Source organism: Monomorium pharaonis, chromosome 9 (assembly GCF_013373865.1).
Source record: "Monomorium pharaonis isolate MP-MQ-018 chromosome 9, ASM1337386v2, whole genome shotgun sequence".
Lineage (NCBI taxonomy): Eukaryota > Metazoa > Arthropoda > Insecta > Hymenoptera > Formicidae > Monomorium > Monomorium pharaonis.
The window spans coordinates 15556525-15580633 of NC_050475.1; the positions used below are offsets into that span (position 1 = coordinate 15556525).

The window sequence follows — 24109 nt, forward strand, 5'->3', positions numbered from 1 at the left end:
ATTTCGATCCTCGCAACTGGCAAACTTAACCCTCTGTTTTTTTTTCTTCTGTTTCCAGGTGAGTGTCCAGGAATTCCAGTACGCACGCGGGACGGGCGCGTCCCTGACGATGGTAAGCCACAAAGCAATGTCGCTTTATCCGCGTATTACGACTTTACCGCCGTAAGGCCCTTTTCCCAGAACGATGTGGTTCGTGGAAGGATATGGGAAGAGGTCCTAATATCTCGCAGGCACACATCCGTCTTAATTAACGTCGCGATACATCTCGACTTCCGCTCGGGGTGCCGCGCGCCGGGCGATGCGGCATTCGGTTTAATATGCGCCAGGTTACTCCTAATAATCCCGCTGCATGACAAAAATTACCGCAGAAATTTACCTCGTTTCCTCCTGCATTAATTCCCGTTATTATTCCACGTTAAAGAAATGCCTTTAGTAAACTATCGCGAATTATATAGATGAGAGATGGACAATGGAGGAAATAGGATAGATTTATTATTATATTTTATTTCCAAATAATACACATCGACGGACGCTAATTAGGCGTCGTGTTTCTATCATACGTCACGCTATCCACTTCTATTATTCTTGTAATTTGAATTTTACAATTATCTTGTAATTTACGACATTAATTATCGCGAAATATTGTTAAATATTTGTGTCACTTTATAAAATCTGACTTGTGTGTTTTGTGCGCGCGTTTTGTGTGTGTGTGTAACATAAATTTTATAATTTAGTAAATTTGATGTGGATTCGGTCGTGCACCTCTTTACTACGTCAAATATAAATGGCAATTCTGCTGGGACATATAATCGCGCGTGAATCAATCATTTTAGCGTGATAATAAATATCGCCGTCGATGTTTTACGTATTGAAAACAACAGTTAGTCAATGCCGATATTTTCCATCGCTTGTGCAGTCTGGGTATATTAAGCTGATCTAATGCGTCAATGTAACGTAACTGCTGCTCACTGCATTAATCTATTGATGTCATGCTTTTATTAAGCGTGCTTCCAACGTTAACACGATGAGTCGTCACTCGTGTACCCGTGCAATTTTCGTGAAACGCGGAAGATCCCGCGGCGTTAATCAAATACGACGGCTTAATTAATTAAACTTTTATAGAAACTGCCGTGTGCAAACACTCAGCAGAGATCTACTTTCATTTCGCCTCTCGACCTGGGAACGAAGACCGAAGATGGCTGTTAAATGAAAATAAAATGGTAGCCACGTTGAGGCTTCTTCTGCATTTTCGACGGGATTCCGTTTCGGTTATATCGCAAACGTTAGCTTTCATATCCGTCTCGGAACAATTTTCTCTCGACATTAATATTTCGCGAAATATTCGCCGATGAAAAAGTAGAGGTCGATCTCGCGGAAAATCGGATTAAATTAGTCTTAAAAAAAAATTACTACTCAATGCGCCCGATTATAACCACCACCAGCTGTTCAGGAAAAATTGAGATCCCCTTTCCTCCTCTCTCTCTCTCTCTCTTTTCCCATTCGATCGCCTGTCTACCTCTTTACCGTCGTTTCGGCCATCCTTACCGGCGTGAAATAAGAGACGTCCCGTGGGCGACAGTGACGAATGTGTTTGTATATTGTCAGGCTGGTCGTCAGGGATGTCTCGCACGGGAAACACATAACGCACGAAAGAGGCGTCGCGAGGGGGTTAAAACGGTGCTTGGAACGGCGAATATGACGTACACGTCAAACAAAGTGTAGGGAATCCACATTAATATCGGAAGGGTAATGGGATAGATTTTCCAACGTTGCGCGGATTTATCTCTCTCTTTTTTTTTTAAATCTATGTTTCAAAGTAGATCAATTTCTCTTCTTTCTTTTTTCCCCTCTTCTCTCTTTCTCTCTTTTTCGATATGCCCTGCATTTGTTGTAATGCTGTAAAAATAAATACTTCGCTAACGCATACAAATATTGCCGTGATTCTTCATTCATCCCGGCGTAATGCGTGTTTGAGCGACAACAAATTGAAAGGGAAATAGAATAGGCCGCTTTTATTTCTGTCGAGCGTTCGTTCCGGCGGAACTTGTTATTAACTACCGCGTATCGATTGTTGTCGTTTTCAATCGTGCGCGCGATCGTAAAAAAGGATTTGATCGTTTCTGCTCTTTATATTTGAGCGTTTTATTCGAGCGAATCAACTTCTCTCGCACGTGTCACGGGCGCTGATTTAAAAAAGCGTGATCCGAAAGAGAATACAGACCCCAGAGGGGTCACAAAAGTGACAGTAAACCGGAATGCACCGTCGCGCCGCCGGATCAGCCCCGTGTTTTAGCCTCCGCATTCAAAAGCCCCCTAATAATGCCACTTTGAGAGATCCGTCTCGTTCCAGACGGTTTCATGTTTTCACCGGTATCATTGTGCGCACGGTACATTGCACAATGGACTTAACGATCGCGATTGTTTCAAAATGCAACGCACCGTGCGCGCGACTTACGACTTGTCCGCGCATCGCGACGCGGGGCGCGCGTGCGCCGTACGTGTGACGCCGTCGCCGTGACGTATCCGCGGCTTATCTTTATTCCGCGCATAAACCGCGCGGGGGTAACGGGGGGTCTTATCGGGTCCTGACGGGTGCAAGCCTCCAGGTATCGTTAGAGCGCGACACGCTCCCGGCGGCAACAAGCCGTCGAACAAGCTGACCATTAGCATTTATTTGCTCGTTACGTGGGACCTCCGCGCCGCGGCGCTCCTTTCCATCTCATTACCGGAAGTTTCCCCCGTGTTTCGCGAGTAACTTCGCGAGCGTCTCTTACCTCCGGCGCTGCGCGGATCCATGCGTCTTGTACTGTATGTAACTCGCGAAACGCTTTTTCTTCTTTTAATGTCGTCGTTTCGTCGTCGTACTCCGCGTCATTGATCCTTCGCACGCTCGACGTTCGCTCGTTAAGAGACAACGTTTACATTTTTTTGCCCCCGCAAATCCGCGTAATCCGTGGAATCTGCGAAATTGATCATGTAACGTGTGCGATGGCGAGATTACATATTTTAGTGCATATTACAAATGAAAGGATTAACACCTCAAATTCAGCGTACTAATAGTAATTATTCGCTAATATGAATCATTAATAATACTGGTTAAAATCGGGGTTCGATCGGAGTAATCTGAATTAATGTTTCCAGTTGACAGCGACATGCTCGCACAATATCCTGATGAAATATTCACGCGGTAACCCCCGCAGCGCGCCTGGAATTCATATCTGGGTCCACATGCCGCGGGATGACTGTTTCTCTCTCATCTTCGAGCGATTTCCTGCGTGAGAACGCCTCGTCGCGAAGTGTTTCCTCTGTGCGCCCGGGACCTTCTCTCTCTCTCTCTCTCTCTCTCTCTCTCTCTCTCTCTCTCTCTCTCTCTCTCTCTCTCTCTCTCTCTCTCTCTGTCTCTCTTTCTCGGGGCGCTTTCGCCTTTGTGCCTGCGAGCTTACGTTGTTCGCCAGGACATCAAAGCGTACGCGGAACACGATGGTTTCTCGCCCTCGCGATGTCCTGGACGGCAAATTCCCGAGAACGTGACGTACGTGAAAACCGTTTCTCCGGGCGAATCCTTGGCTTGACACTTCCGCCCCATGGCCCTTTATCCAACTCGGTACTATACCAGCATGGGAGCCACTTTAAAGGACTGCGAAAATACCGTGATGTTGTCAGATCTTTTACACATAGATTATAACTGCCCTTTACATGTGACGTAGCTTTATTATTTTATAATTACTCTTACTTCATTTGTGTTGCCTTAGTTTCTCTATATTCTAATTCACTTTTGGAGTAAGTAAATTTACATAAACTCTAAGCAAATCGAGGATTATACGTTGGACGCTAAGTAATTTCGACAGCGCATGATTAATGACCTTACATAGAGATGTCTTTACTTTGTATTGCACTCATTTCTGCAGTTTTGTTTGCAACGATCAAAGAATAAGACACATTAAACTTTATTTTATAACTCTGAAATGTATTGACAAAGATTTTTTTGAAATATTGAATATAAAATATTTATTTCTCCGTCTTTAAATAATTTTTAGATTAAACCTTTTTTTTAGTAAAAAACCATTTTCTTAGAGAAAAAAACGTGTTAAAAAATCAAATTTACTAACAATTACACTTAAAAAAACTTATTTTTATATTCATTCGTGTCCGCGGATCACGCATTCTAAGTTTGTCACCCTCGTTGGAATATCTTGGAGGCAGAATGTCGCTATGATAGATTACTTTTACTCGCGCGCCGGCTTCCGCCGTCATTGAGCGGCTCAGCCGCGAATACGTCACTCCTTCGCGAAAATAGATTCCGCGCGATTCACCGCACGGAAATACCATTCGTTCGTCGGCATCGGAAGCATCGGAAACGGGAGTTAACGTACATATAGGCAAAACGTACGGAAAGTGGAAATCGTGAACTATCGTCATACAAGTATCGGTACATACACGGACGTAGAAGCGGATGCTGAAAGCAAATTCAACGATGTAGTACTGGGAAGCAATAATAGAACTGTTCTTCAAATTACTTGAAGTGAGTTTAACGTATCTCTTTAAAATGTATGATGAAAGTTAAAAGTATATCCTTGTATATAAACGGAATCAGATTAAAAGTCAATTTCAGCGCGATTCAAATAGTAATTAGAGTTCTAAGATTGTCTATACGACATTATAAACTTCGAAGAATGTTGCCCAAGTTTTGCGATTGCAAATTTTTCTTTTTGCCGAAGGGAGCTTCGTCTCCAAATTTAACGAGGGATTTAACTCCGAAGCTGGTTTTCACACTGGCATTTCTTTCCGGCACCTCGTATGTGTGCCGGTGCGTCACCTTGAATCTCCTTCGTGTCTCCTCAGCGAGTGGAGGGTGACTCGATCTTTCGAGCGGCACGACTCAATTACCATCTCTGTGACGCGTGAAAATAGCTCGCCCCCTCTTTTCTCATCCTTCCATTCCCGCTCGCTTTTCCACGTAAAACCACCGAGCACGCTCTATTACACCCGTTGCACTCGCTCGAAGTGTTCGTCGATCCGCATTTTTCACTATCAAGCAGGAATCAAAGCCCTATCACTTTTCACATCCGATTGCTGACCCGGTTTCCTCTAACGTTAAATTTATCATGATTTATTGTTTGATACTTTTGTAAGGAACACGTGGAACATTAATTAAATTAATGTTTTCTTCTTTGTAAATAAAGTAACAATATTTGAATTGTTATTATTGCTTATTATTGCTTTTATAGATAGTTTCACAGCGATGGGAATTATTTGCGTAAATTATTTGCGCAATGCGGCTTTTCGCGCGATTTCTCCTTTTATGATATAAATTAACATTTACATTATAAAAGCTTAATTATTGTGTATTTCATATTAATGATACTAGTAATATACGGCTTCATCTGCGCAATTATAACCTGTGTGTGAGAAACTCTATATCATTTTTATGCAGGGGGGAATTCCAGATCGTACATTTTCTTTCTAAAATGAAAAGAACATAATACTTTTTATCCCAGATTCGAATTACCCGTAAAAACATAAGAAACTTTTTAAATATTTTTTAAAATATCTCCATTAACTTTTTATTTAATTTTTTTTTATTACATTTACTTTTAAGATTATTTCAAGTTTAATAGAGGCATTTCCAGAAAAAATGTTTGAGACAAAAGTTTTTTTTATTTTTTTACATATATCTCTTTCAAAACATAAAGGGAAGTAATTTTTATTAAAAAATTCTGAAAAATTTTATGTAAGTAAACGAGTATGCTCTACTGAATATTTTCAATTTTTTATTTCGGAAATGGACTCGAAATCGGATATTTTAAATGTAATATGTATTTTTTTTTTTTTTGAAATACATATATCTTACATACATATCTTACATATATATCAGCAAAAATTAAATATGTACTGTACAAAAAATAGTTTTTGCCATTCTTTTTTCTGCATCGCTCAGAGTAAAGCCTCATTAATTTCATTTCAAGGAAGAAGGAAAAACGAGACGAGGGCGCGTTAGATTAATTGTGAGACGCCGGGGAAAACAGTAGTTACGACTGTCTGCTAGAGAAGGCCGTCGTGTGCCTTTTTTCCCCCCAGCCGAGACAACGACTGCGCTCCTTCAGATGCGCTCCATAAATGGGATATTGTCGCAAAAAGGACATCATAAAACGGTCGCTACGTGAAGTCCACTCTTCGTGGCGCGCCGCACTTCCATGGCATAAAATCCGATGATACCCCTTGTCCGCGCATGCATAAGCTATTTGACAGTCTGCTGTTCTTCCGAGTGTTGTTGACGATGCTGATAAAATGAGATTCCTGATGAAAGTTAGCCGACAGTCTATATACCGTCGTAAGTATATGTCTCGTCTTGCAATGCAAATCGTGTTTCAATTCTTTTATTCTTCTCTTAACTGACGCTACATATTTTATGAGTTTGCATTTTATCTTTCGTAAGATGAAAACCACACGAAAACGCTATAATAATTATATTAATTTTCGTTCGTCTCGATACAAGTAACACGATTGTCTTTCAATTCCATTATGTTTTCTCATGTCGCCTTTGGCTTATCGTTATTACATAACTATTAGATGACGATAAAATTTCCGGTACTTTTCGCGAAACGTTGCGGTTTATCGGTGAGATTTGACTCGTCGTTTTCACGGAGGAGGAGGAGGGGGGGGCGAGAGGCTCGCTTCACACGCAGCGCACGTGCTCTTCGCGAGTCAAGGATCGCGCCATGGAAAGAGTTACGCACATCCGGTACGTCGTATCTCGAAGTTCGGGGTAAATCCGGTATTGTAGGATCGAACTGCGCGGTATTGCGCACCGATCGAGACAGATAAAGTGAATTTCTCGAGGGTTAGAGGGCACGGCGGAGAGTGGAGGGTGGATGGCAGACTGGGGGCAGAGAAAGAGAGAGAGAGAGAGAAGGAATATAAGGGAAGGGCGGCTGGGCGCCGATCGAGGCTCGAACACGTAACCGCCGTGTTATCTATTAGCTCTCCGCGTGATAAACGATTCGCTTCCTTCCACGCGAACTTCGCACGTAAATCGCCTGGAAAAGGATAAGCCCCGCACATGGAGCGCACCCTCGCTTTGACCCTCTCCCCCTCCCCTCCCTCGCACCGTCGATTTCCCGATCTGCTTTTTTAAACACCGTACTTTTTTTTTTAAGCCTCGCTGCACAGAATCTCACCGAACGTGTGCGCTATTTTTTTTTTTTTTTTTTTTTTCAAAGTTAGTCGTACAAGATAGAAACACGTAATGTACACGGACATTTATGCACACATGATTTATAACTTTTTATAACTGGTTTCACGTTATTGTTTATAAGATGTGAAAAACATATAAAACTTGTATTAATTAAAATTATTTTGCTAGTTCGATAAAATTATTTTCAAATGTGTATCTAGTTAAATTTTTAGATACTTGCGCAAAATCACTTTTCTATGTATATCTTGAAACATTGATTGAGAAAGACAGGTACGAGAATAATTTGAAATAGACATTCAATTGGAAAAAATATAACTTACATGACGCGTCTCTTACACAAGATAATTTCACTGTAAGCCGTGTTAAATTTATTCTCTCGTTTTCGCATACGCAGTGTTCATTACATAGAAAAATCGCGAATAGATCGTCGGTCGCGAAGAGAGGGGAGGGAAAAAGGTCGAGGACGACTCTTTGAGTTTTCGCTTCAAAGAAGATCAAAAGTACGTCGGTGACGGGCAATCCACTTCCGGTCTCATTTAGTAAATCGACTGGTTGGCCAAAGGAACGAGTTTCCGAGGAGCTGGGCAATAAATATATCCGTTTATAGGCGTCTAGAGGAGTTTCGCGAGTCATCAGAAACTCAGAGACCCCGAACTCCCGGCGAAGTCCAATGAAATAGGACTTGGAGCTCGTCCCCAAGGATACCGTGGGCGCCGTACGTCGCTGTCTCCGTCAACGAGAGAGGGCGGGAGAGGGAGAGAGAGAGAGAGAGAGAGAGAGAAATGAGAAAGCTAGAAACGTGGAGAAGGCGGGGTGGAGGGGTGTCAAGGTTTGTTAACAACCCTAGGGGTAGCTCGCGGTCCTTCGTAATTTTCCAATATTACCGAAGCGCGTCGTACCGTCTGTCGCCCACCCCAGGACCCGCTCTGGTATTACCGTCTTCTTAAGTAAGTTGCTCTCGCCACGATATATTTAGCAAGTAATGTGTTTGAGATACTAATCGAGAAACGTCGCAACCGATCGTACATGGGACGGGAAATCGCGATATTTAATTAATGAGGTATGTACGTACCACACACACACACACACACACACATACGCGCGCGCGCGACGATATATTCTTAGAGAGATACCGGTCGTTTCCTTTTCGCGACCAGGGTTACCCTATTATTAAATGCGGAAGTCTGCTTAAAGTACGCTTCCTGCACAACTCCACATCCGCCCGGCCGTAGTTAATAGAAATTTCTAAGCGTCTCGTACAAAATTCATTTTTGCGGCCAATTGGTAAAGCAGCTTTCGTCAGCTTAGTCGTTCGCGTCCGTGCGCACCTCGTTTAGTTCGGTGAATCTTTTATCGTGTGTCAGTGTATATTTGGAATGCTCTTATATCATATATTTGGGGAGAAGCAGAGAACAAGTATTAATTATTAAAGTTTGAGCTTAGCGGCGGTGGGATATTACATAAATGTATGTACAATGGAAGGTAGAAATAGAAATAAATGAAATGAACTCAAAAGGGACGTGGTATAATTATTTTGTGGTACGTTATATATTGCTGCAAGAAGTTAGATTTATCCCCGAGAAAATTCGAGTTATTCTTGCCGGAACACTTTCTGCCGATAGGAGGGAAAATCGTTTATTTTTCGATTAGTTCTCCAATTACCAAATGTCCTATATTTACAAGGTATCATCACACCCACGATTCTCCTCCACGCGGCAGATTGGAGGGGATCACGGAGATCAGATTCGAGGGATCGAGTTCTTCATTTGGAGAAGGGTTCGAACCGACAAAAGGGTCACCGGACGACCCTTAAGACATGTACTTCGTTATACGAGGTCGCAACCCTCTTGTCGCGCGGAAAGTATTTATCATTCGAGGAAGATAAAAGTTTATTTTGCATCGAACACGCTCCTTCCTCCATTCGCCATCCCCTCGACATTGTCCGCCCTTCCGAGCGCTTTAACTCCAACTTCGACAGTGATCGGCGCGAGCGTAGCTTTTTACCTCCTTAAAATAAACCTTCGACCCTTTCAAACGCATTCCCTCTCTTTCTCTCTCTCTCTCTCTTTCTTTTTCTCTTTCTTTCTCTGCGAAATAGATATTTCTTGGTTGGCAAACAAGAATGTGAGGCGAGAAAAATCATATGAAATATTCATGGTTTAGGGGTTGTTCCAAAAAAGTAATAAATTCGTAACGAAATTGTTATTTTTGGAAGAGCCTCGCAATTCTTCTCTAATAAAAATGTAACCCAAGGCTTCTGTCTGCCGTTTCTGATTTTTATTATTAAATAAGTTGAAAATAGCATTTTATTGATTTAGAAAGTATCCACTTGATAAATCTATATCGTGAGAAACGAATCGAAAAGCGCCAAATTCTTTGTTATCGACGTGTTTCAAAATTTCAATTCAGCCGTCGGCCGTCATGACGGACGTACTTGACGCAGACGAGCATCCCAATCTGGTTTCCTCCCGTTCTGCCTCGATGCCTCTGGCATTCACTCTTGCCAGGCGCGCGAGGTGTGCCCCAAAAAGATAACCGTGCACACTCAGTTTCTGGTTAACTATAGACCATGCAAATAGAGCTACCGCGGTATAATAACTCCGTCAGATAAGGAGACAATGAAAGAGAGAGAGAGAGCGTAAGCGTGTAAGTGCATAAAAATGTGCATATAATTGAATATAGATACGTATTAGAATATAAAATAGAACCGTATTAGAATACGAATCGGCTCGATAAGAAATATACGCCAAGGAAATGTTCTGCCGATATATCTCGGTTTTATTACTGTATTTACGAGCCGCGATAAGTCTCAACACTCGTGACGCATGTAACACTTTCACTATTATCTGCCTGAGAAGCAAAAATGATAACGACAGAAAAACGCGGAGACGAGCCAAAATAGTTCCAACGATCATCGTTATTCTAAACTATTACTTACCTTGAAATAAATCAAGTAGCTTCTCGCGATTTTTGATAACGTTGTTTACAAAACGGTTTTTAAACCGCAATGAAAGCCGATACGCTGGATCATCTATTAAATTTGTCAGTTGTAAAATGTGAGCGAAATGAGCGTTGTTGCGACAACGTTAGACGCTCTAACGAGTGTCTATTCCTACCGCATTGGGAGATCTCATCGCGACTTGAATTCAAATATTCTTACACAATATTTTATTGAGGAATAAATACAACTATTTTTGCACGTTACTCCGGGTTTTAAAGTCTATTTAAACCATTAAACCATTAAAATACTAATTTAGATGAACTTTCGGATTTAAATGCATTCACATTTGCGATTGTTGCTATGTGAATAATAAAGGCATACTGTGTAACATATAGCGAACGTTTCTCTTTGTAAAGTTAATTTTTTTTTATTTATTGTAACTATCGTAACTGTCAATTTTCAATAAACGCGTTCTAAAGATTTTAATTGTATATTTTTATTTTTTTTTTAAATATTGTTTCTGTTTCATCAACGTTACATTATTGTTAGCTTTAGCCGGTTTGTTTGTACAAACTACGGTACAGCAATCGATTTTTCCATCGAATGGAAACTTCCATTTCGATTCAAATCTGATTTGAAGGATACCTGAGTTCGGGTTCATTCGTCTTCCAGATTCCATTACAGTGGCCAGTTAGTCATTCTTGTTTCTCTTCAATCTCCGCGGCGCACATAAAAGTTCCGCGTTTCTGCAGCATTCTGCAAATCGCTCGTAAATCTCTACTTCAACGGACGTCTCAATCCTTTACGCAACACACTTGTTGCCTTACGCATAGTCAGATGTCTAGATTTAACGTATACGTTTCTTTTCGGTAACTATGATACCAAATGTGTGATGTAAACTGTACAATTTTTGTATACGATTTGCGATATCATCTACAAGCTTTCATTCTTGAAACGAAGTTCAGGACGGGTGAAAAATAACTTTTTATAACCGGTAACTTCATTTAGGGTTAGGCTTTATAAGAATGCAGGCATACCGTTTATCTCTATTAATTAAAAAAAAAAAAAGTTTTGCTCCCCCCGTTTGAATCCCTCACGACTCACGGGTCTTTTATGTACGCCGCACACCGCAATTTAATAAACTTTTATATAAAGGCGAGGAAAAAAATTCATGAAATCGCCACGGCTCGGCAGGGGTAATTTTTAATTTTTTATGATGTTTAAAAATTGTTGATTGTTACGCAAATAAATAATTCGTGTGCTATGTTATTCTTTCAAAAACAAGCATGCATGTGAAACCCACATTTGCACCGAAATACCCATGGACGGATGTTGACCTTTTTAAACGATATAAATCTCGGCACGACCACGCACGATTAATTTTGATATGACAGGAAAAACGAGATGCTACGATAAAGTATCGCGACGCGTAATGATTCACGTGGGCGTATGAATTACTATGGTAATACGCTGTCTACAGAGTACGCGTGTCCTGACATCGGAAGATTATTGCATTGATAATACGCTGCCAGAGGTGTATCCAGCTTTTTTTTCTCTGGGCGGGAAATATTGCGGGGAAATATTATTATTGAGGATGGATATATTATTATTGAGGAATAAAATATAATCAGGGGAAATTACCATCGGGGGAACAACGCGCAAAATGGTGCGCGTCCCGCACAATAATCCCGCATCCAGTTATTTCCGCGCCGCGCGTTACGTTAGATTAATTAAATCCCCGCGATTAATTGGTGTTCATCCATACATTTGGATGCGTATAATAAAATTTACCGGGCGCGATAAATCTTCCCGCCGCGTTGTTCGCGTAATTGCACGTTGCGCCTCGCGAAATAAAGTTTCGTCGATCGCCGCGGCGGAATTTATCGCGTTAAGGAAACTCACGCGCAGAACGCGAAGGCGGATACGCGGTACAATCTGTCAGGACCTTTTTCCCTCCCATCCTCGATGGATATCTCCTTTGGAAGGTGCAGTAAAAGCGGGAATTCGAGCAACGGCTCGCTCGATCCCGATTGCGGACCGCAATAAGGAGTAGGGGTGAACGACGGGGTACGAGGGGCTGGAAATATTAATGTTCTCATTAGCCATGCTTCATATTCATGGCATGAAAATTCGTCGTTAATTATGTAACAGATTGCTCGTTCGCGAAATCGGACAAAACGGTCGGCCAGCCGATTATCATAAACGGTAATCGGCCACATATCCGCTTGTAGATGAGTCAGATATATCAGGAATTCCGCTATTTTTAGCGCATTGCGAATAGGCATTGGTTGTTAATAAGGGTAGTAAACGGCGGGTGTAAATCAATGTATGACAATCCCATCATTATGGAACATTAATTATCCTAACAATCGGTAAGGTAACTTGAAATTTTTTAGTCCCCCTTCGTCATCGCGTTAAGATATATATTTTTCAGAAACATTTACGATATATAAATCATCTCTCGAAATTCCATAATTATCTCGCTGGAATGCGTAAAATTTTCCACGTACTTTCTTTGCGACTCGTGAAAAGGACCGTCGCATTTAATCCGACTCGCAATTAAGCGAACGTCTGGCGGTCCCAACAATTTTAACGAAACGCGGATTTTCGTCGGGGACGGTGATGCCCTGTCTAGGGAGGAGAAAGAGAGAGAGAGGAGAAAAGGGGGAAAACATTCAGGGGGTTGAGGCTGCACTTCACGCCAGATTTGTTATTTCTTTTCTCCATCATCCCCCGCTTTCCCTACCTCGCCTACCGGATCTTGCGTTTTTTTCTTTTTCTTCCTTTCTTTTTTTTTTTTGTTTCTTCATCCATTCACATTAATCACCCCGGCGAGGAAGAGAGAATGCGAGAACCGGTCCTCCTCTCTCGCTCTCGTTTTCTCGTTTTGTTCTCGCGCACGCTGTGTTGCAACTGCTACCTTAATGGGTTTCCCCAGCTTGAAACGAAGCAGTGGATTATGGGGCAAACCTATCAGAACCGTCGCGATAAACTTCGATAAGGTCGAGTTAAATTACCGGCGGAGGAGGTGGGTACTTGCTTTTCTTTCTTTCCATCTCGGGGGTGCGGTTTCTCTCTCTCTCTCTCTCTCTTTCTCTCTTTTTCTCCGCATCCTTTTTTTCTCGTAATACGCGGGTGTGGAAAGAGCAAAATTTACTATCTTTAACATCGATACGGTCGTTTCCCTGTCCTGACGATCCTTTACGCGAAAAAGATTATCCGATATGATACTTAAAATTTACATTATAGTATATGCTCATTTGTGCAGCAAAAAATTAAAATTTAAGAATAGTATTTTAATCGTGGACATAAAGAAAATAAATTTGGATTGGAAAAACAAATTTATAAAATTATAAACGCCACGTAAGTATCGCAAAAATGTATTATGTGACAGAAAGATATCACGGGAACGCGATAGATTGTTGTAACATTTATACTTCGCGTTATACGCGAATCGTAGTCGTGCGATTTTTCGAGAATTTTCCTTCGAGCTTCGGTACGACGTCGACAGAATTTAACGCGCGGCAAATAGGAACGCGCGTCTCGGTTGAAACGGAATATCGATAGGCAGCGGCAACTGTTACCTCGCCACCGACGGACTATTTCGTCAATAGCACTGACGTGTCATTGTGTCGGCGACGAGAACGTTTCGTCAGGCTCGCCGAAACGCGTTAAACGCTGATCAAAACAACCGCGCTCAATCGCTGAGGTTAACATTTATATTGCGGCCGTCCTCCGATTAACACCCGAACACATCGTGTTTTCATTTGCCCAGTTTGTGGAAAATTCTGGCTAATACATCATCAATCGCGCGCACAAGTTCCGAAAACTCAGGGTATTATACTTTTGGCGAGAAATAGTCGAGCCTTCGCGCACAGGTGTACGTATTTTTTATGTTTCCGCGATTTATTCAGGACAATGTAGAAAAGGTAAAATTCGTGTCTCGTCTAAAACGGCGAGATAATCATTACCGCTGCAGTTTCTTTGTGGCTTCATCTCTTTTTTCTCACCGCTCTTTCGTTTTCGCGTGGTCTCTCTCTCTCTTTCTCTCTCTCTCCTTCCAACCTTCTCGATTACTCGTGATGTAATTGCACCCCGGAGAGGCGCGAAAGTGCGGTCGGCGAAAAATTTAAATTGTCCGTCCGACTACCGTCTTAAATTGCCACCGCCAGTCTCTTTTCGCCTGTCTTTCATCCATCTTGCTGTCATCCCGAAATTTATTTGCACCACCTACGTGAAACCGCACGCAGCCTTGGGTATTAGGGAATGAACTGAGAGTCTGGTGAAGGAGGATGGTCCGAGGAAAAATTATATTACCGCCGGATGCACTGTATGACTCAGGAATCACGTTACGTACGTGGGCATGTCTTGGATGCTGTGTGAAATCATCACAGGAGCAATGTCTGTTTTGTATCCTTGAAATCATTACTGTTTTCTCGGAGGCAAGCCCAGCGGCATCTTGATAAATTCAAACGTTGGTCATTACATTTACTCGAGTGACTAATGATTTACTGTTTCGCAAGACTCTTTAAATGAGCAGTGTTAGGACTTCCACTGAAGAATTGCATTTTCAACTTTAGAATTTTTCTCTCTCTTATAGTAGTCTCTTCTAAAATAGACATCAAAAGGATTTTCTTAACTTGAAAAGAAATTCTTCTGAAAAATAGATTAGTGGCAGATATTTTTAATTTCTATAAAAATGTATAAATAAAATGAGAAAGAGAGTTACTCTTTAGAACTAATGTTTCACAAATATGAAAGAAAATGTAATTTAAAGTATTAAATCTTGTTGGAATATTTTTTGCCAGTTATGAAGAATGAATATATAAAAAATAATACAAAAGATAAATTAATAGCAATTACAGATACTGATCTTTAAAATGTGCAGTCTAAATCTCACGATGTTTAAGGCTTCAAGCATCAAACATCACACTGCACTGGCTATGTTAAATTATAAGAAGATTGTTACAGTACATTCTCATTTGTTATATGTGATGAGAGAACTTGCAAAATATACAGTTTTTTCGGTGTAACGTAGTACAATTATTTCGCCTACTCTCGCAATCTAAGCACACCGCACTAATTTGGCAGTACCGAAGTAACGTTATACTTAAATGGTGTGATTAAGCGGTAGAAATCATCATAATTTGCCGATTTTAATGTCCCATCAATTGGCTGTACAAGAGCATATTCAATATGATTGTGAAATGTAACAACCAGCAGAATCGTGGAGACTCATGAGTGCATTTCTGTGTACCGGGTGAAATGTTCAGTAAAACGAAATGTCGTGTCGGATGTCGTTTTCGCGATGCACTGGATATTGCATATCAAACTTGACGTTGTTTCAATGAAGCGGAAACTGCGTTTTCAAGTTGTCGCGGCTAACTCTAAAACACACAGACGCACGCTCCACTTTTATCATATGAATGATAAAGGCCGCGTCTTCCGATATTAACTCGAGAACGGTAAACGGAACGAAAAATCACATTGTGTTGACTGAGCGAAACGTCACGCTGAACAGATTCTATCACTGGGAATTCGTAAGGTTAGTATTTTAATTTACCTTTTTTTATTTGTAATATCCATTTATTACTTTTTATAAAATATCGCAAGCGACTCGAATTATATATCAGGCAATTCGAGGATTTGTTCTAACCGGGCACCGCACCGAATCAACGATAAAGTGGACGTGCAAGAAATGATTCAATTAACGGGGGAATTAACGTGACCGGATAGGAAGGAGGGATACGTGAGCGCAGATGGAAGGGACGTAAAAAAGGAGGAAGAGCGCGCGCGCGGAGTTTCGGTGCGAGAAACAACGTCGTGCAAGTTTCACGACTCGACGCGCACAGATGCCGCTCTCGAAAAGCTCACCAAATAAATCCTGTCGTGGCATTCGTATATGTAACCCGTCGGAGAAACAAAAAAAAAAAAGAGGAGCGCGGACAGGAGGAAACCCGAGAAAGAAGCCGCTGGAAATGTTCCTGTATTATTTTGTTACGTGCCTTTTGCTTTCCTCTCCTCAATCGACGTCGCGTTCCCTTTGTAGTATTGTGACATAAAAATGCCAATGTAACTTTGATAATTAGCATGGCGATCGCACGTTTGCATCTAAGAGAAATTATCGGGGGTTACGTAATTAATAATTGCACAGCTACATATCGAAATCCAAGAACACACATAACTATTTTCGAGATCTAACTTGGAGAAACGTGAAAAACAAGAATTTCAATAACGAGAGCGACAACGCGGCAATAATTGATTAGGTAGGTTTTCAATCGGCTTCGATTTGATGCAGAAATTCACCGGGTTTGCGAGGGACGTCATTCTGCTAGTGCCAAATTGCATCGTCAATATTTAATGATCAGCCGGCGAATCGATACTACTTCTCGATGAAACGCTGGAAACGAGTCGCTTATCGGCGCCACCGCCGCCGTCGAAATAACGCCAGTTTCCATAACTTCTTCTTAAAATAAGAAGGAGATATCGAGGGACGGGGGGGATTAGAGCTAGATTTTTTTTCCATTGCACACCACTGGATCGGTCTTGTCTTGGGTTACCCGTGTCGCAGAATGACTCGTCACAAAAGCGAATTCAAATGACTCGCAATACTTACACAAAGTATTATCGCCACTCGGTTAGCTTTATTAATTGATACATCTATTAGCGGCTTTATTCAAGCATATTCTGACTCCAGTGAATCGAATTAATTAATCAATTACCGTGAAAATTATCGGCCGACTCACCGGTCCGTAATGTTCTCGTACGCTCGCGTTCTTTGATCGAGATATGTTTTCGAACGCCACTTTTGTGCGCCGCAAAATTGCCACTCCATAGTTTTCGCATTAATAATTCCGATAGAATGAAGCCACTAATTATTACGTCAAGTGGGTTGCATCGTTACTGCACATCGAGGGTACTGAGGATATTAATCGTACATTTAATATACCCATATTTTAAAGCCGTTTGAAAAAAAATAAAAATATATCGTCGCAACGTGTTGCACGCGTAATATCATCGGGCAGAACCGAAATGCAGATAAGCGCTAATAGGCAGGTAATTAACGCCAGTGAACTGAAAATGGTAGAGTGAAAACAGCAGTCAACATTATATAATAGTACGCTTAAGCACACATATTGTACATAATTCACCGAAACTCAACTGTTTAGCGATGTACTGCATGCTATCTGAAAGCGTATTAGCTTTCGCCGCCGCCGATATGTTGGTTAATAATGTCGGTGGTTTTCCTTGCGCGAGCCGGCTTATCTAAAAGGTCAGCGTTGTTTTCGACGCGGTTTTGATGCAACGAGGCACGAACGAGAGACAGAATCCCTCTCCCCCAGTCTCGTTCCGTGCGATTGGATCGATCCCGACCATCAGCAACGGTAGGCATTTTGATTAAATCCAAGTCGAACAAATTACCGGATTAAACTTATGGCATTGTCGCGCCTTCGACTCTCACGCAACTCGAATCCAGAGAGAGAGAGAGTATCTCCTATCGGAGGAGGAAGGATCGCGCACCCTTTTTAATCTATCGCGCGCGCCCGCGAAGAAATTGCGTTAACTCCGGCTCTCCGCGTGATTCTTCTCCCCCAGGTATTTACTCAGATGGAATAACATGTTAGCTCGCTCTGAAAATAACGCCGTTATTTCGCTGCAGTTTGCTAAACTTGCTAATATTTGAACGTACTTTCGATATTTTTCAAGATATTTATTGGATTACGGTCTTCGTGCATTTCGATAGCGCTGCATTATCATTAATTCCCGGAATTTTTATCTGCGGAAACTTTCTTTTACAGTACTTTGACTGTACTGTACGCAGAAAAAAATTACTCTCAAATTAAAACTTATGTATTCAAATTAACGCGATCATTGTTTTATATACATATAAGCAACAATACGTAATCTTCTTAGAAAAACTTGAAAATATTAAATTTCAAAATGTTATAGTCTCATTTCAATACTATAAGTTTTATTTCGAGAATACAATACAATTGTTTTGATAATTTTATTCTAAGAAAATTATAATCTTCGATTTAAACATATAGTATTTTTCTATCTAATACTTTTTTATTTTTATTCAAGAAAATTATTCTTAAATAACAAGAATATCATTTTCTTGGTTAAACTATATAAAATTTTGAAATAGATCTTCATTCAAATAAATCTTTTTGATTTAACGCAATATAATCTTTCAAGATTTCCGTTTTGAAACTAAAGATATTGTCAAAACAACGATATTTTTTTTTCTGTGTAACTTGCACATCTTTACTGTTATTTTCAATATTTAAAGTTTCCACTCTTTTGTACATATTCGTCAAAAGATAACCGTTTCAAAGATTGTACAATGAGGCGTAAAATATTGGCAATCATAAGGCGCACGATAGGATACCGCAACGAAAATAAAAGATGTGTTGCACTAACTTGATAGCCATGAGAGACCATATTGATCGTGGAAACTGGGTTAACCGCGGCACGAATAAAGATGATGCGGTTCCATTCGACGATTTCTTGCCGCGATATTTCCGTCGCGATATTACTGTCGCGTCCTAATTAAGCCGCGGGTACGTACGCTCCTCGTCGTGGTTTTACTACTATCTGAAATTCCTCGCGCACTGTCTGCGCGGCTCAGTCTTGTTAACGTTCTTGGAATACCAATGTTTCGTATATAGGAGTCGAACGATTATGCGATGTGACACGTGTCGATACGAGAGGCGATACAAGGAGAAAGCGAGGGAGCTCACGAAGAGTGTGGCTGGGATTCTTTTCGAATTCTGTTCTCGCGAGAGCGAGAACCAAACCCCCCCCCCCCCCGCGTAACGTCGACGTCGCGCCGCCCGCGACGACGTTTTGTCACCACGGGGGATTACGGGGGACGCAAAAACGATACATGTTTGATGCGGTTAAAAGCAGATCGCTCACGAGATCGACTTCCGTTCCGCGTGAATGACCCGCGGCCTTCCGTATCCGTGGCCGAGGCACGGTCGGTTACAGTCGCGATGCAGTATTAATTCGTGTGCTCTCAGACGGGGTGAAAATTCGATACCACCCTACCGACCCCGAGCAACTCCCGCTCGCCGTTGGCCCCCCCCCCCCCCTAGCCGGTACTTGGCGTGGTTTTCGTGTCGCATATACGCGGTGTCGTTTAACGAGCGTTCCTCTTTTTTTTTTACGTTTTCTTTGTTTCTCTCTCTCTTTAAAAAAATCGCCGACGCGAGAGAGAAAACCGACGAGAGAACCGACAAGCATTTTCTTTAATTTTGGAACAAACAATAGTCCGACATACCTCTGCTCTTTCTAGGCTGTAACACGTACGCAAAGTGGATTATTTATCGACCATTGATCTTTGATTAAAAGTAGACGCACATTTGTCAATTCATCCTTTTCTTCGGTCAATTTGTGTGTAGCGTAACCGTAAAGCTTGTTGATCGAAGACACCCTGTATACATTGGGTTCTCTCAGGGTAACGCCACGACGGGCATTACGTCGTACTTGGAATGTATTGCTAGGAGAGAATATTCAATGGTCTGGTCAGGTAAATATTGGATGAGCTTCCACGACGATGGCGTTTTACCCCTCAAATATATATATATATATATATATATATATATATATATATATATATACATGTATATGTGTATATTGATGTTTCTCACGTCGGACCGATGCAGTGCCTCGATATTTTTTCGTGGATAGACACAACAAAATTTTGCGATGGGAGACGGAGACCTTCCTCTCCTTCCCCGCATCTGAAAGTGTGTTTGCGATTTTATGTTTGAGAAACACGAGAGCATTTCGCGGGCAGTAGAGCGTCGGGAAAACGTACGGTGTACGTAATATCGAACAACGAGTATGTGTACCGTCGATAAACCGACAGGGTTTTGAATTCTGTTTGCTCGAAATGAACTAGAACAAAGTTTCAAGAGCACCTGTATGACGAACAAATATCGATAGTTAAAAAAAAGAGCCAAATAAAAAAAAAACGAGCGAAATGCGAGAAGTCGTGTGACGGGGATGGGTGTTTGTTAAATTTGGTCTGGAGATTCATGTTAATATTGCACTTCATTTCACGCGAATTTTCCTATAACCTTCCACGTGATTGAGAGATTAAGAGAACGTAAAGCTGTTGATTTTCTTGTCGGCTGAACCATCGCGACGAGGAGGCGCGAAGATTTATCAGTAACGAGAAGAGAACGAGACTTACCTTTTCATTTTTCTCAGTATCGAAATTTAATTAAAAAATAAATTAGAAAATTGAATATAAAAAATAATAAAATCAGTAAATTATAAAATCGCGAGAACACACAAAGATGAAGAAAGTAATTTTTCATCTCATTAATTTATTGGAGCATTAAAGTGTGCTCCTCTATTGCATTGTACATGTTAAAATAGCAAATTGACAGTCTTAATTTAATCGGAACCCAAAATCGAATCACTTTGAATCAAATTCTGGTCTGACGTGATAGAATCAGGATTGAACAATGCTCTCTAAGCATCAAGCATAACATTGTCCCAGTATGCCGCTTTTGCAATTACCGTTACATCGTTATCGTCGATTCTCTGCAGCGTTCTCGTATCCGGCGAAACAGCGTGTCTTTCGTGTCGGCATGAATTATGCAGAGCTTTCATCAATTTCCCGAATATGCAAACGGGCTCCCCTACACGTTGGATCTTTTTCCTCGATGTCAACGCAATAGGGTACGGAGGGGGGAGAGGGAGGAGGGAGAGAAACGGCCACGGGTAGCGACCCCTGTTTTCCCGATATATCGCACAACGTCGAAAAGCGATTGAGGATCAGAACGCTTTTTCACGTTCGCGCGTTTAAATTAATCATGGCCGGGAGGATCTCACTCCCGCCTCTCTTTCTCTCTCTCTCTCTCTCTCTCTTTTCGAGCCCGAGGCGATTCCGACGAGAGAAACGGACGCGAGAGGGTGAAAGGGGGCCTGCGGGGTGGAAACACGCAGGTCAGGGGATCGCGAATATACACAACGCGAGTGTGGATGGGATGGCGATGGTTTGTGGATGTTCGGGGGTGGTTGGGGAGGGTCGTCTGCATAAATATGGAGATTTCGTAAATCAAGTTAGTTGGCGAAGTGTCGTCGAGTTTTTCAGGGAGATAGAGGGCAACGTTATTTCTCAATTTTCTACCGCATCATTGTTTTTTTGTTCACGTTCTCGCTGCCGCACGAAGGTGCAGCCCCGGCGATTTGGCGGGCAATTAACCAGCCAGTTTATACGCCGGTCGGCGATTGTGCGCCTTTCCTTTTCACGCGAGCTAATTAATTTATAAAGAATGTTCTCGCCGCGCGTCTGCTTCGTGTTATTGTTTTCCTCCACGGTGATCAGGGGAAAATACGAAATCGTTAACCTGACACAGAGAATAGATTCATTTTGAACAACCAAATTCACGTTGATAGATTGCCTCGGTGTAAACATTAAGTAATTACGCAGTTATAATATATCGGGAATACTGAACGTAATCTAATCCGAGCGCCAATCAATCATACGATACAGAAATTTATTTTGAATATTCCATCGTAATTGGTACGTATTAAAACTGACTGTTAAAAAAGAAATAGAAGGTCGTTTTTCCTCGCAGTTCCGCGTCGGTCACGTCGTGACGCGGCTCCAGTTAATTTCGAAAGTGGATGGTATTGGGTTAATCTCTCCGCGACCGGGTGCGGCGTTTGCAACAGCGTCGTTTTAACCGCCGGGACTACATTTGCCGATTTAAGCCGCTGCTTAAATATTAGTTCAAGCGCAGCAGCGGCGGCTGCGGCTGCGGCTTTCGACGCCCCGCGGATAATCACGAATGCCTTCTAGTGTCGTTTCCAAATGACCACCATGAGCGTGAATTCTCTCTCTCTCTCTCTCTCTCTTCCTCTCTCTCTCTCTCTCTTTCTCTCGAAACAGCGGCGCATTCAACGCGGATTAAAATCTTTGCGGAATAATCGAAAACTTCAAATGTTGCGAGTGTGATTAAGCGCGAATGAAAAAAAAAAAAAAGAATTAGAGAGAAAAATTCGTATTTTTGATGTCTCGTACATGTGTTTTTTTCCGATTTATGTTGCTTACATCAACTCGAAGAAGTCTTTAAATCGTATCTAATCGCGGAAAACTGTTCCACTAACATGTTCAAATAAGCTTGGTTTACTCGTCCCTCGGCATCGCACACGTGAACGGATCTTACCGCAAAAACGAAAATAATTGCGGACGGACGACGGCAGCAATCGTTTCACTTCAACGTCGTAATTGAATTTCGTTTTAATTCCACGATCGATTAAATAATAAAGAGCGCGGTTCTTTGCGAGCACTGAGAAGACCGTAATCCAATCTTGCCAGAAATTCGAGATCATAGGGAACTCCAGGAACTATCGTGTACCCTCCCTCCCTCCCTCTCTCCTCTCATTCTCTCTCGTCACGGGTTATCGGGAAAGTTAGATACAGAGGAATGCAAGGGAAAGACAGCACAATACAGTAACGACGACGAGAGATAACGGGAAAAGGAATCGAATTAAAATCCAATTGTCTTCGGTTGCAGCTTCGTAGTTCACGCAATAGCATTATTCGATTTGGAAGCGAAAAGGGCGGCAAGGGGGGGGGGAGAGAGAGAGAGAGACTTGGCAGCTCTGGACACCATTGAAAACGGCACCCGGGGGAATTTTTCGTCGCGCAAGCTGCCGTCCGTTCTTTGCGGTATTTCATCTCGCGTATTTACGTATTTCATCTCCCGCGTGTGCGTCCGTTCGCGCACGCTTTCTCGCGACGCACGGGCGCACGTGGGACATTCGAATTTGATTTACGCCTCGCTCGATGCTCGTATGTCCTCTCGCTCCGTTCCGAATCTCCGCCGAGCCCCTGGTATTTTTTGAAAAATATGCGCGGACGAGAGTGATACAAATTTCGAGAACGCCGTGGGGAGATGAGCGAGTGTTTTAACTAGACAGGGTGATTTATCTATTGACATCCGATCTTTAGAACGCTTACAGAAATGGATAGAGGCTAGAAATAGATAGAGGCTAGAGTGCATTAAACAATAATCCTATTGGAAAAAGATTCGTATATCTTCTATACCCGCGTAAAGAAAAGAAAAGATAAAATGAAGAGAAAGCGAAGGAGTTGCAATTGCATCGTTACCTTACACTCTATTTCATTCTCCACGGAATTCATTTTCTTTCAGAGACTTTTTTTGCATCGCGTCAATATGCAATTTATTCGGATTGTTAACTCATGAAACGATAACTCTTGGAATATGCTACCTCGCAAGATACTTTCATCGATGTGTCGTTACACAGAATTTTCGCTCTCGTAAACTTTTCAGCCATCTTTCGAACTGTTGAACCAACCAAAATTCGTTCTTGTCGAACTTAAAGGGGTGCTAACTGTTCCCGAGTGACTAATCGGTTATCTACGGGAGAACAAATTATTCATTATTCAGAAAAGAAATTATATTCAGAGCTTATTTATTTAACTTTCGAAAAAAAATGATCGAATCGAAGCGACAGATATTTGGGTAGAATCGAAGAAAATCGAAGATAACTATTTGCTTAATATTTTATTGAATATCGGATGAAGAAAAGGAAGATTACTTATAAATGGAAGAAATAATGAAGAGGAACGGACTGTGCCGCGTAATTCAACGGCGATCTGATGCCACGGATGCAACTTTCTCATTCGTATCGTGTATAACAAATGCAAGCTTCTTTTTTAAATCACGCCTTAATTGTCTCGCCGCGGTCGCAATCTGCGGCGGACTTAACTGGGGCGTAAATTATCTGTCCGTCCGACGATTGCGAAGGAGGGGCCGTGCTTTATTAACGCGGACCACTCGCGGTATCGTTTACCGTGACGGATAGCGGGCGAGCGGGGGGGGAGGGGGGAACTTGGTTTTTTTTGGCGTTAAACCCCCACGCGCACGATGAATGATTAAAATCAAATTCCGCGGCTCGGAAGTCGGGGAAATGCTCTGACA

At 41.9% G+C, this 24109-nt stretch overlaps 1 protein-coding gene across 11 annotated transcripts in view; it reads left to right on the top strand.

Moving 5' to 3' along the window:
- The window catches only part of LOC105832990 (polypyrimidine tract-binding protein 1), a 304112-nt gene that overhangs the window by 140723 nt on the left and 139280 nt on the right, over positions 1–24109 (top strand). For 8 of the 11 annotated variants that reach the window (XM_036292445.1, XM_036292444.1, XM_036292451.1 and 5 more), the window contains one exon: positions 59–112. The exons of the other annotated variants lie outside the window; for them this stretch is intronic. In XM_036292445.1, the coding sequence (XP_036148338.1) occupies positions 59–112 (54 nt within the window). The remainder of the gene's footprint in view (positions 1–58; positions 113–24109) is intronic. 11 annotated transcript variants of the gene reach the window in all.